Raw genomic sequence first — 12,941 nt, forward strand, 5'->3', positions numbered from 1 at the left:
TGTTGGTCAAGTTTTCTGATAACTTGTAGACCTTAAGTAGTACTGTTTTATATCTGTGGTGGCATTTCAGCAGCAAATATACTTTGTGATGACTTCAGTAGCTGGTACATTTTAATCATGACTCGATTTAAAAAAAAAAAATGTTACTAACTTTGTTTAACATGCTTTTTCTGTCTTTCAGATTAGTTGTTGCTAGTTGTTTTAAGTATTTCTCTCTCTGCCATAAATTATTTTGTGAATAAATTTAAGTAGCTCATGTTTTCCATCTTACAGGAAGTTTTATTGATCTTTGTAACTTATATGGGGAGGTTTAGGACGCATAGTCTCTGTTGTTGAAAAACATAGCCTTCTAAAAAATTATTTTCTGTGTATTCCAGTTTTTCTTGATCAGCTGAATAACAAGCTCATTTGAAAACCAAAACATACTTATATTTTCAGCACCACGAGCTCCAACTAACTGGAGACGTGGTAAACTGCTGGGTCAAGGTGCATTTGGCAGAGTATATCTGTGTTATGATGCTGATACCGGAAGAGAACTGGCTGTTAAACAAGTTCAGTTTGATCCTGATAGTCCAGAAACCAGCAAGGTAAGTGATACCAAAGAGAGAGTTTGTAAAGGGCTTCCGCTGAAGTGTGTTCTAGACTAGACTGATGTTCCTTTCCTTGAACAGGGTGATGTTTTAAAACATGTTGTGTTTTCATGTCCTTGTTAGGAATCCTGTTTTGTTAGTACCTCAGAGAACTAGTTTGGTTACCTGATTTTAATGTTACATCCCTTTTTTAATTTTCAGACATATCCTTATGCAGTGAACATACATAACTTAATTTGATGTGGTCTCAGTCTCTAAAATTAAACAATCCATTATGAAGTGTGCTCTGAAATAGACAATTATTTATACTTAAAGGAATTAGAACAAGTTCCATTTATAAAAAGAAAAATCTGTACTAATTTAAGTGTTCCTGAGAATAAATTCTCGAGGATATTTTGTTTGGCTATGAAGACAGTTTGAGATTCTTACCTTTTTTTATCTTTTGGGGGGATTTGGTTGTTTTGGGGTTTTTTTGTTTGGGTTTTTTTTGGTTTTTTTTTTTAAACTTTGGGCATCAGGGCTAGCTACTGTTATTTGCTGTATTTCTCTCTGAAGAGCAAAAGTTTTGTTGTCAGTTTATTCTCTCTCTAAAATTGAACTTGTCCTTCTTTAAATACGGGACACTTGAGGAGAGAAACTATTTAACAGTAGCACCAATCTTCTATTTCTTTTTTCCCAAACCATACTTGCTGCTTTTTACAGGATGGAAAAAGAATTATTACTTTTCCTGCATTAGGACTGCGTTCTGCACTGTGGGGAGCAAGGCCGGGGAGACAATGGGTGTAAACATGATTGCAGAACTGAGTGACTACCAATTATAGTTGCAGCTACTAGTGATGTAGGATCAAGGAAAAAAGCCAAGAATCATTTGTGCTGTAGATTTCTAGTGTAGTTATTGTTGCTACTTCTTTAACAGAACAACTGATTATGCTTTGGAAATGTTAAATATAAAATACTGTAGTCTCTCCTGTAGCAACAGTTTTGTGACCTCACTTGCCATAGCATTTTGTCACGTGTGCGCCTCTGTCAAAAACTCTATTTTCCTTCTAACCTCAGAAGTGTGAGGGTATCAGTAATAACCTGTGATGGATAAAAAGTTTTGATGAAAGACTTCTAGGTGAAATTTGGAATCCAGTCAACTTTGAATTTGTGGGTTAGTATTTTTCCAGCATCTTACTGTACAGTCTGTTTCAAAATATCTTACTTCCCGTTTGCAAAATTTTTAGTATTTCAGATAGCTCTAGAGAAAGCACCATATACGCTAATGTTTTTCTTTGTTGTATTTCATTAGTACAATATTAAGTGGTTCTCAAAGGCATTTTTAAAGTATAGTCTGTCATCCTGGAAAAGTTAAGAATTAATGCTAATTATTCCACTACAAAGATTTAAAGATTTTTTTATTTACTTTTTTTTACCCAGTTGGAGGCTTGTGACATGTCGCCTAATGATCACTGACTTCATACACATACTGATATCTGCTGTGCTCTGAAACAAACATAACTTCAAAATTAGAGAAACAATGAAATAACAGCAAAATCATCCCAAAGTCAATTTATAGAAAAGCCATAGGTTTTTTTACTTCCCTCAATCTAATGGTGATATTTTCTTGTTATAAAATGTATAAGCTTTACGTAAGCTACAAGAGTATTTTGTTACTTAGTTTGCATAACCCTTCAATATGTACATACTGTCCTGCTTTAAAAAAATCCAAATCCAAAACATTATTATTACTACATCAAGCATGGTAAATCTTGTCTGTTTTTTCCTTTTAGGAAGTAAATGCACTTGAATGTGAGATTCAGTTGCTGAAAAATCTGCTGCATGAAAGAATTGTTCAGTATTATGGCTTCTTGAGAGATCCACCAGAAAGAACACTCTCTATATTCATGGAATATATGCCTGGGGTAAGCAAGAGAGCCAGTCCACTTCAGCCATCATTTCTACGTAGTGTGACTTTTGCAGAAGTGCACACAGATATTAAAGAAATGTCCAAGTTAAAAACAGTAGCCAGAGACGGGTACTGACAAGTGCTTACAGCAGCCTATCTTCTCCATTGCTTGTTTGGGTTTTCAGAATTACAGTGGTTTGTACAAAAGTTCTTTGCATTTGATTTTGGCATAAGAAATGCCTGGCAATGTCTTTGAAAAGACAATATTATCATTAGTAAACTCTTGAATCTTCCTGAATTTTAATGTTTCTTTTTTGCCGTGCTTCAGCTTGTGCTGTTGTGTAGTCACCATCTCAAGTGCTCAATTATTTCAGGAAAACAAAAAGGAGCTAAGATGGGTGTGGGAATAAGTGCATACAGAAAATAATCTTGGTGCTTGGTTTTTTGTGTGGCACCTAGGTACATGCTGAACTGTTCTTCTACTGTTTTATTAAGAAATATTATAAGGTCAGAAAACTGTATATTTTTCATTTTCTCACCAAGTGGTGTCAGCAGAACTAAATAAAATGTGCTCGTATAAAAACATAGGCTCTGTATTTCTGAATAGTTACAGGATTCTACTTTACTGTGAGACTCCACAGAAGAAAAGTGGTGCGCGGGGTTTTTTTTGTTTGTTTCTTTGTTTGTTTTTTTTTTAGGTGAGTTCTGGGCTTTGTTTTGGGGGGCTTCTTGAATTTTTCTGAGATTTGGAGGACAGTGTCAGAAGTAATCTTAGCAGTTTGTGTGACAAAGACAGGTTATACAAAAATAGTTACAAAACCATGAATTTTTGATTTAATGTTATTTTAAGCCACGACTTGCTTACCTCTTAATTTTTACATAAAGCACTATCCTCCAGCATGTGGTGGTTTTTTATTGACAACCTTTTTTTTTTTTTTTTCCTGAGTATAAACTAACCACAGTAAATGGCATGTGTTTTGTCCAACTTGAGTATCACCATTTAAGCATCAAAAAAGCTGAGTGGCGTTTGAGTGAAAGTACTGCTGTTCTCTTTTTCTGTACCTCACACTGGAACTATTCAGCTGCTTGACAGTTTTAAGGTTAATAGCTTAATATTTCAGTATATAACTTCTCTGTCCAGCCTCTTCTTTGTCAAAGTTTGTATTTTTCTCAGTGGAGGTAAAACTATATCTGTGCTTTTATGTTGATCTAGAGACGTATTGCAACTTTAAATGCCTACATTTCAGGCATAAATTTCATTGAAGTTCAACTGTAGTATTAGCCCACTTGTGACTCTAGAAATGTTAGTGTTTTATACTTCTTGTTTGACATAGGGTTCCATCAAAGACCAACTGAAATCATATGGAGCACTCACAGAGAATGTGACTCGTAAATATACGCGGCAGATTTTGGAAGGAGTTCACTATTTGCACAGTAATATGATTGTCCATCGAGATATTAAAGGTAATGATAGTTCTGTGCACAGTTCAGTGCTCTTTACTACAGATTCTTTTCCAGTCTTGCGTGAAACGCTAAAATTAAGTTTGAAATGCCAAAATACTGACTTAAAATCAATGAGATTGCTTTCCATCATTTATTCTTGTCACTGTTGTAACTTGAGGGTGAAAAAATAAGCATCTTTGTGATGTTCTAGCAGACTTCTGAAAATGTTTCTGTAGTCTCTGTCTGCAAAACAATCATGATAAATTTCTTTCTGATTTTATTTTAGTATTTAATGGTTTTGAATATATCAAAGGATGATGTCATTACAAATAGATAGAATGCGCAGAGGAAAAGATCATGACTTGAAAGTTTATTTTTACAGAGTTTTGTTTTATCAATTATATAGAAATTACTCAGCACTTCCCTGCTACAAGAAATGACTGGCAGAGGTGACTTGCCTGATCAAATGACTCGGGCTTCTTCCATTCTGCTGCCAGGAAACCTGAGGAAACAGACATACTTAGTTTTTGCAGATAGATACAGGTGACTTGCAAGTGCTGCATAAGCAAGTTATGAATACGTAGGAAGATGGTAATGTGCAAAATAGGTGTGTTGAACATAGTGCTGTTGTATTCCCTAAAACTTTTACAATTTTCCTGTTGCTTTGTATCAATAGTGTTTTGTTCCAAAAAAGGTTGAGATACCACGGTCAATTTGTACATGCTTATGCAGATAAGTGTTTTGAAAAATCTGTAACACAGTTTGAGATTTTGCTTTAATATAGTATGAAGACATTTTCAGTTGCATGGAAACTTCTTTCCCATTTCTTTTTATTTCCCTTGTATGGTACGTTCCTTATTTTGTCAGGAAGGCTTTACAAAGTGACTGGCACTTCCCGGAAAAGGATGCAAACTAATGTGTACAATTCATTATTTTCTGAACCTCAGAACAGAGTAACAGGAATGAGCAGAGAAAGTAAATTCTCTGGCTTGAAATACTAGGCTGATCTTGCATTGTATCACTGAATCCAAACTCTTGTTACTGTTTTCAACACCAAAACGTTAACGGGCCTTTCATGAATGTAATGTTGTATTCCCTTCCTTCCAGGAGCAAATATTCTGCGAGATTCAGCAGGCAACGTGAAGCTCGGTGACTTTGGTGCCAGCAAACGACTGCAGACTATCTGTCTCTCTGGTACAGGAATGAAGTCTGTCACAGGAACTCCATACTGGATGAGTCCAGAAGTTATTAGTGGAGAAGGGTACGGCAGAAAAGCAGATATCTGGTATGTTAAAAAAAACTTCTCTACTGAAAAGGTGTTGTGTCAGAATGGGCTCTTTTTCAACAGAGTGTAAGTGTTCGTTATCTGAAGTTGGAGTGTTTCATTCTGGGTTTTAAGTCGGAGAACATGGCAAGTGTGAGCACTGACAGTCGTATTTGGAGAGTGTAACACTGAAATTTGGGAATCTTTCACTTGGCAATTCCTCAACCCATTGATGTAGGGGTCATAAAAGAATCCTTTGAACTGACCTTGCATGTAGTTAGGATTACCAGATTGTTTGTAAATCCTGGAGAGGTACTGGGTGAAAGCAACATGGGATGCTTTGAAGCATCAGTTAAGTCAATGTCCTGTAATGAAACTATCACTGAAATACCTTTGATGCAAGGCAGAAAATGAAATGCTGGTCCTTTAAAAGATGAGCACATAAGAATGAATTAGCCAGATTTAAACGGGAGGTATCAAAAAATAATTTGGTTTAAGTTGTTTTTAAATATTTAAGAATTAAGAGAGAAAGGTAAATTTCAAAAATGAATGTTTGTGATACATTGTGTAATATGACATAGCCTAACATAGCTCCAGCCCAATGGACAGATGATTTTAGCGATTAGACTCCTTGCACTGCAGGTGATCTGTGAACACACAGAGTAATAGGTAGGCAACAGCAGATATGCAGGAGTAGTAACACTTTGTGTATTTAAAAAGGAACCACATCATATCCAACCAATGGCAATACTTCTGATGTCAGGGAAATTAATTTAGCCTACTTCAGATCACTTAGTAATTATTCTGCTATGCTTGAATAATAGAACAGCCTTATAGATTTCAGGCAGTTGACTTGTTCAGCTTTTGAAGTATTTGTAGGTGTAATACAGATGTAATACATCTGTTTTGATGGAGAAAATCCTGGTTAAAACTAAGAAAAAATACTGAAGTTTGACTTCTGTCAGTCAGTAAATCCTTATTGTGTAAAGAAATGTACCTCTGTCTAACCATAAAACTTCTTGCAAGCATCTTGAAAAACTGTAACGCTTTCTGAAAATCGGGAAATTATTCCAGCCTATCCATTTTTCAGTATCATTTGCTTGTTATTGGAAGAGGCTGATCCTGCAGGACTTTATGGAACAAAGTTTTTCTGGTCATATGCATGCCCTTCTGCCTTCCTAAATCCTTTAAACGTAAGCTTTGTATACAAAGATTGTTTAGGATCTTAAAATTTTGTTTGGCAATCTAAGTATATTTTTAGTATCCTTAACTAAAAGAGGAAGATACCACTGCAGTATGGTTTTAAACTTTTCAACTGCCACGTTATGTTTGCACATTATTCATTGGTGATAACTTGTGCATTTCTAATGAGCTAGCAATATACGCAGTATACTCAAAGCATTCCTGTTGCTTTGCATTTCTGTTAGGCCTTAATGAGCAAGAAAGCTTTCAAGGGCGTTCAAATCCTGCAGGTGTCTGAAGGGCTGGGGTACAAGGGTTGTGCAGCGCTCGTGGCTTGTATCAGCCTGCTGAGCACTGAATAGTGGCAGTGCCATAACGCACTTGGTATCGCCTAGAGAAATATCTAATGATCTCTTCACTGAGGTGGTAGCTTTTGGCCCGGTGAAGTAATAGAGTGAAGATGTAGGTAGTGATTTGTGTAACTTTGAGGTAAAGTGTGTAGCTGTGCATGCAATTTTTGTAAACACCTGTTTTCCGTTGAAGTTGCTCTGTAGAGTTAAGTGGACACTACTTATTTGTGGTATTTTAGTAGCTCTGCTATTTCTTGTTTTCCTAGAAGGGCATGACTCTGTTGTAACCTGCTGTTTCACTTCTGCCTCTGTTTCAGGAGCGTAGGTTGTACAGTGGTAGAAATGCTCACTGAGAAGCCCCCGTGGGCAGAGTTCGAAGCAATGGCTGCCATCTTTAAAATTGCCACTCAGCCAACCAACCCCCAGCTACCACCTCATGTCTCCGACCATGCTCGGGATTTCTTGAAACGGATTTTTATCGAGGCCAAGCTGCGACCGTTTGCAGATGAACTGCTAAGACACACGTTTGCACACTATCACTAACAGCCTGCCTCAACTCAGCTTGCATCTACTGCATTTATTTTCTATTTGACTGCACTTTTATTTTTATTTTTTACAAAAAAAGGAGAAAAAAGACAAGAGAGAGAATATTCTCTTGAATCTTTGTTTCACTTAGATTGTAAACAATCTAAATTTTGTATCTAAAATGAGAATCTTCTCTCCCCCGCTCCCACCAGGACTAGAATTTTTTGTTTCTATAATGTACTGATGTGGTTCTTGTAGATAAAGCACTTTAGTACATATTTGTTCCTTATTTAAAGGGAAAAAAAAAAAGACAAATGCTTGGACAGTCAGGAACTGTGTGACTTTTTCTGACACCGCTGACTGACTCAGGGTGCAGGGAAAAATAGACATGCAGCTTAAGGACAAGAAGGTTACCTCTCTGTGATTCTTCTTTATATTGTAGGTACTTGCGGCAGAGAGTTCTAAGTTCGTATTATATTTTAGCATTTTAAATCAGTTTCTGGATTTTACAGTTTAAGCTGGAACACGCGGTTCTGAGAGTTAATGATAAAGCTGGAAGAACTTGGAACTCTTTGTACAGCAGCATGTCTAACCGGTACTTCTATGCGACCAAAAGAAATTAACAAAAAAGAACTCAACACTGATGTACTAGTTAGAGGTTTTGGTGTAGAACTATTGTATTATCTTAATAGGAAAATAATTACAGGTAAAGAGATTATGGACCCAGACTCCTAGGAACTACTATACTGCAAGGGGAAAATTTCCATAATAGACAAGGGTCAGCTGTTGGATGTAAGTAGTTAGGAGAATGCCTCCTGCTGTATCTGCCAAAGAGAACCTCTGTTGCATAAGCTTGGAGGGAGACAGTTACCTTAGAGAAGAAAAAAATAGTGATGTTGAGAGGCAGTGCTCCTCCACAATCCCATGAATGGCTGGGGGGGAAGGGGAGTGACTAATCCTTGTGCAGTATATGAGTTACTTAATTCAGAATGAGCTATAAGAAATAACGTTTTCAAAGCTGTCGAGAGGCGCTAGGATGGAATGTATGTCAACATCAAGTGCCTGAATAATATAAAATTCTTCCCGTTATGCACTAAAAAAATTCTTTTAGTAACACAGTTCAGTCATCTAGGATGTGTTGAAAATTCCTGCAATAAACATCTTTTAACACCAGGAATAAGTCACTGAGAAAGATAAGACTCCAGTTGTATTTTTAATAAGGTAGCGGTGATGAATCCACATGAACAAGGAGGCGCAGCACGAAAGATTGTACGAAGAATAGGCCAAAAGCGCAAAGAGAGTCAGCAATTAAATAACATGGGCGTGATTACTCCAGCCTGATAATCCAGATGATTAGTGTTTGTCAGATTTTGAACTGTTATAAAACGTACGTTAATCACTTTTTCCATTTCTGAAAGAGTATAATAAAAGAACAAAAGTAAAACTCTGAAATACTGCTTCTCAATCGAGAAGCCCAGGTACTGATCAGGTATAGTGAATAACTGACTTTTCACGACAGAAAAGTCAAACTCTCATAGTTTTGTAGAAGAACACAACCTAAATAATTTAAAAGGGCATTTGGAAATAAACTATTGGACTACAGAACTGAAATAATATATACTGTTTTGGATGATTCATTGCTTCCTTTTCTTGTTTTGTAAAGGCAGAGTGGGCTGGTACTGTGAACCTTGTCCACTCTGACAAGGCTCTACCTGTTTTGCATCTTTAGAGGACTATCAGAATTATGAAGTGCATGGAGATAGAACAATAAGCTTACCCATTCCCATGGTAGTTCACTCATGAGATTTCTGAATTTATTCTGCTAACTTCCAAATTTTGTACCAAAGCATAAGCAGGAGTATGGCTCTATCTTCATCACCTTACCTGTAGTGGAGTGAGAATGATATTTTTTTTTGACGCCATCTCTCCTGAGACTGAGAGTGGTGGCTTCTTCGGTTTATGTGAGTATTTTACCCAGCTTATAATTTTCTCAGTCAGGGTACACAACTGTGCAAGGCTTTCTGAGCATAGGAAGAACTAGTCAGACCAGGGAAAGTTTAGAAGGCTGAAAGGAAAGTCAGCTTGTACTGACTTTTTTTTTTCCCTTCTCTGTCACTAGATAAAAGCTATGAAAGCAGCCTTTAAGAAGAATTGGTATGTACTCTGCTGTAAAGGACCTTTGCTTTATAAGCAAAATTTAGTGACAGCAGGGATGGGAAGTTTAATGTAGAGCCTAATAGTTTATGTAAGTAATTTAAAGATCATATAATTGAAATGATTGATTTCAAACAGAGTGAGAAGGTACCAAAACCAAGGTGAAAATGTATATAAAAATCAGTAGTGGACAGTGATATCTGAAAAGGTAAGGAAATTTTATATTACCAAAAAAGGACATTAAAGGGAAAATGTAACCAGGTTTATCTGTAGCATTCATAACATTTAAATATACTATTCTAAAAAGAAACTGCACTCTCTGAAACTTGAAAAGTTTCAGAATCTTGTTTTCTTATAATGTGTCCTTTTTGTGAGACAGTACTGGCTCATGTATATTGCAATATCACTTCCTCATTGTGATTTTTAATTACTGAATAATCGAGTTTGCTGCTTTTGTGCCTTTTCTAAAAAACGGCATTCAGTCATGACAATGGTAAGCGTTTTGGAGCCAGGAAAAAAAGAATTTGCAGAATGCATTTCCCTTAATTTCTTTGACATATCAGAAAGCTGCCAATGTAAAGACAGTGCTTCTTAAATGAAGATGACATTTGCCACTTCCGGTGATTCTAGTAAAATTTTATGAATTTAATGAAGATTAGGCTTGAGCTGTTCTTTTTTTTCACCCTATGGAGAATTTGTCTACTGACTTAAGCAACTTAGAGTAAATTAGATAGTTATTAACATAAATGTTTTGAGCTAGAAATCATTATGAAGGTAAATCAGACTTTTGCCAAAAGGTTAGCTAATATTTATCCCCTATTTGGGTAATGTAGTAAAACAAGCTGCATTAAATAACACAGTACCTCTGTATACAATTTCTGTAAAACACTTACATTGACTACTGGTGTGATAATGAACAAACCCTAGTTCTAGAATTTGAGAGGGTGCATGGAATCACATGCTTAAAACTCCATTGGAGGAGGATTGCAGAGCCAAGATCCCTGCTCACAGCTTCTAATGTCTTACTAACAAAGATATCAGCATTTTAGAATCATGAATTATTCTTAGTTGTTGAATCCAATTACTAGAAAATGCCAATGAAAACAATATTGTTGCAGGGTTGTTTTGCTTTTCTGTAAATGCCACGATGAAGCTATGGTCTCAAAAAATAAGGATCGAGGCTCAGAGTGAGTATGCATATTTTCAAAGGACTTATCTGCTAATGAATCTTATTATTCTATTTGTTGCACGCATTAACTAACAAAAGTCAAGCTACTTCTGTAGTATGGTTTTAATGGTGTAACAGTCCTGTTAGTGCGACTGAAAGTTTCAGTCGTGTTAGAGCAAGTTTCTTATTTTTAATTTGGGTGACAGAAATATCCATCCAAGGACTTAAAAGGGTATGGATCTAATAACTGCAAAGTTAAATCTACATAAGACTTTTTTCCTTGACAGTTTATAGTCTTCAAATTTTAATTTGATTTGCAATTCGATTTGTAGCTAAACAGTCTTTTCAATATAACAAAACAAAAAGTTACTTTTTTTTAGCTAGTGCCTTTTTATCTGTATGCCTTAATTTTGTTCATATTTGAACACCATATTGAAATATGTCATACAATTCCGTGTCACCAAAGCAGTCTTAGAGTATGAGTTTTTTCAAAGTGCCCCAACCAGAATTCACCTAACTGCATTGAAAAGTGTACTTTAGTTATAATCTGTGGCAAATATTTAAATTCAGAATTTTAAAAAGTGATTTTTGGAGCACTTCCTGAAGGCTTCCTGTGCTAATACAGGTTTTGTGTTTGCGTTTTGGACGTTGTACGCTGATGTGCATACCAGAAAAAGGGACTTTTCTGCACTCACAGAAGTACTATTAGAGTCAAGATTTAGCTTCCTAGCTCTGGGTACTAGACTCTGGGTTTACTGTAGAGACCGCAGCAGAGTTCTTAATGGACTTGAAATTATAGTTGGTACATTTGTAAACATGGTACTGTATTAAAAGCTGTTTACTTTCAATACACAGGAATACGATGTGTCTAAGCAAATCAACAGATTTCTCAGTGAAGCTAACATCGTGCCCATGAAATTCTTTCCTGTGCCTTTTGGATAATCCTAATCCTGCCGTTGTCTTGACTGAAAGCCTTGTAGCACACGTAGGTACAGCGCAGTACAGCAAGCCATTCTTTCAGACAACATAGAGCAATGTCTAACTGCAGCTTCAGAGACTTGAGCGAATTGGCCAGATCTACAGTTATTTGTAACCAATTTCTTACTTTTTTAATCTTGAAAGTCTATGTCACGCATATAGAAAAGCATAATTTGTGTGCTTGAATGTAAGTCCCTATGGTGTTTCTGGAAAAGCAAAAGTATTACCGCCAGTATCATTTCTTCTTGCTGGTAACTTGCTGTCTTGTGTTAATGACAAGTCTGCAGTGTAAAATCACATACGATTACCAAAGCTTTTCTATCCCCATATACATATAGCCAAAAGTGATGTTTCATGGATTAGTACTGTTACTTATAGATACATATATATCCATCAGTAAGCTATTGCTAACTGAGTAAAGCAGCTACTAGTAAAAAGTGATAGACACTGCCCATATTTCAGAGGTTTGGGTGTTTATAGTTGCTGTTTTGATGTGCAAAATTCATGCCAGCATTAAAATGAAGAGTTTGCTTTTTAAAACTCTAACTTAATCTTATTGTTGTCATTCGAAAGTTAGTGCATAAGCTTGTGACTAAACCTGGTGACTTTTATAGCCAGGTTTGAGCTTTGGGACATTTAAGGAATGCCATGAAGACAGGCAGATTTGTGACCTGAACTGCTCTGTGTGCCATAGCGAGAACATTTCAAAGCTGCTGGGAAGCAGTCTGCTTGATGTGACAGCCGAGCGTCACCCGCAGTTACAGGGGTGTCGATGCTGCCTTCAGGAGGAGCCACAAACGCACACCAAAGGGGGCAGGCAGAATTGCTACCAACCTGGGGTTTCTGAATCAAAATCCTTGATGAGAAACAAGGGAGCTCCTTTCTCTTTTTATTTCCCCCACTTGGCCTGCACAGTTTATTTTTCTTTCTAGTTGGCATGACTTAAAAACTGCATCGGTGGTGGCCACTGATAGCTCCTGAATAAGGTGCGAGTTCCCGTACAGCTTTGTACCAGGGCCCTGTCACTTGAACCCAGGACACTGCAGCTCTCTGCTTGCTAGAGCAACCCTTGGGTTTTCCCTAGCGACATATACACATACATATTTGAGGAGTAGATGGGATGGAGGAAATGAAATCTCTCATGTTTCGAAGCACCGATGCTAGCAGTCACGCTTTGGCTAGGTCTTAGTTTTCATAAACTTACTTTAAAGGGAGAGGAACTGGATTAAAACACATTAAAATCGTATCTCATGGTTCAGCCCTTACGTTGAGTCCACCGATGAGGATTGGAGGTCAGGGTCTGTTGTCGAGAGAGAAGGAAAAGGATGCTCTAACTCCACAGTGGATATTGATGGGAAATATTTCAGAGGTTTTTCATGTCTCTTACTCCAAAACTAGA

General features: G+C 36.7%; 1 protein-coding gene across 2 annotated transcripts in view; it reads left to right on the forward strand.

The window, feature by feature from the left end:
- The window catches only part of MAP3K2 (mitogen-activated protein kinase kinase kinase 2), a 29,446-nt gene extending 22,093 nt beyond the window's left edge, over window positions 1-7,353 (forward strand). For both annotated transcript variants that reach the window (XM_050899664.1, XM_050899665.1), the window contains exons 12-16: window positions 439-587; window positions 2,363-2,494; window positions 3,813-3,942; window positions 5,029-5,206; window positions 7,035-7,353. In XM_050899664.1, the coding sequence (XP_050755621.1) occupies window positions 439-587; window positions 2,363-2,494; window positions 3,813-3,942; window positions 5,029-5,206; window positions 7,035-7,260 (815 nt within the window). In that variant the 3' untranslated portion in view covers window positions 7,261-7,353. The remainder of the gene's footprint in view (window positions 1-438; window positions 588-2,362; window positions 2,495-3,812; window positions 3,943-5,028; window positions 5,207-7,034) is intronic.
- Window positions 7,354-12,941: the final 5,588 nt, after the last annotated feature.

The sequence above is a fragment of the Gymnogyps californianus genome, chromosome 7, assembly GCF_018139145.2.
Source record: "Gymnogyps californianus isolate 813 chromosome 7, ASM1813914v2, whole genome shotgun sequence".
In the NCBI taxonomy this organism is placed as follows: Eukaryota; Metazoa; Chordata; class Aves; order Accipitriformes; family Cathartidae; genus Gymnogyps; species Gymnogyps californianus.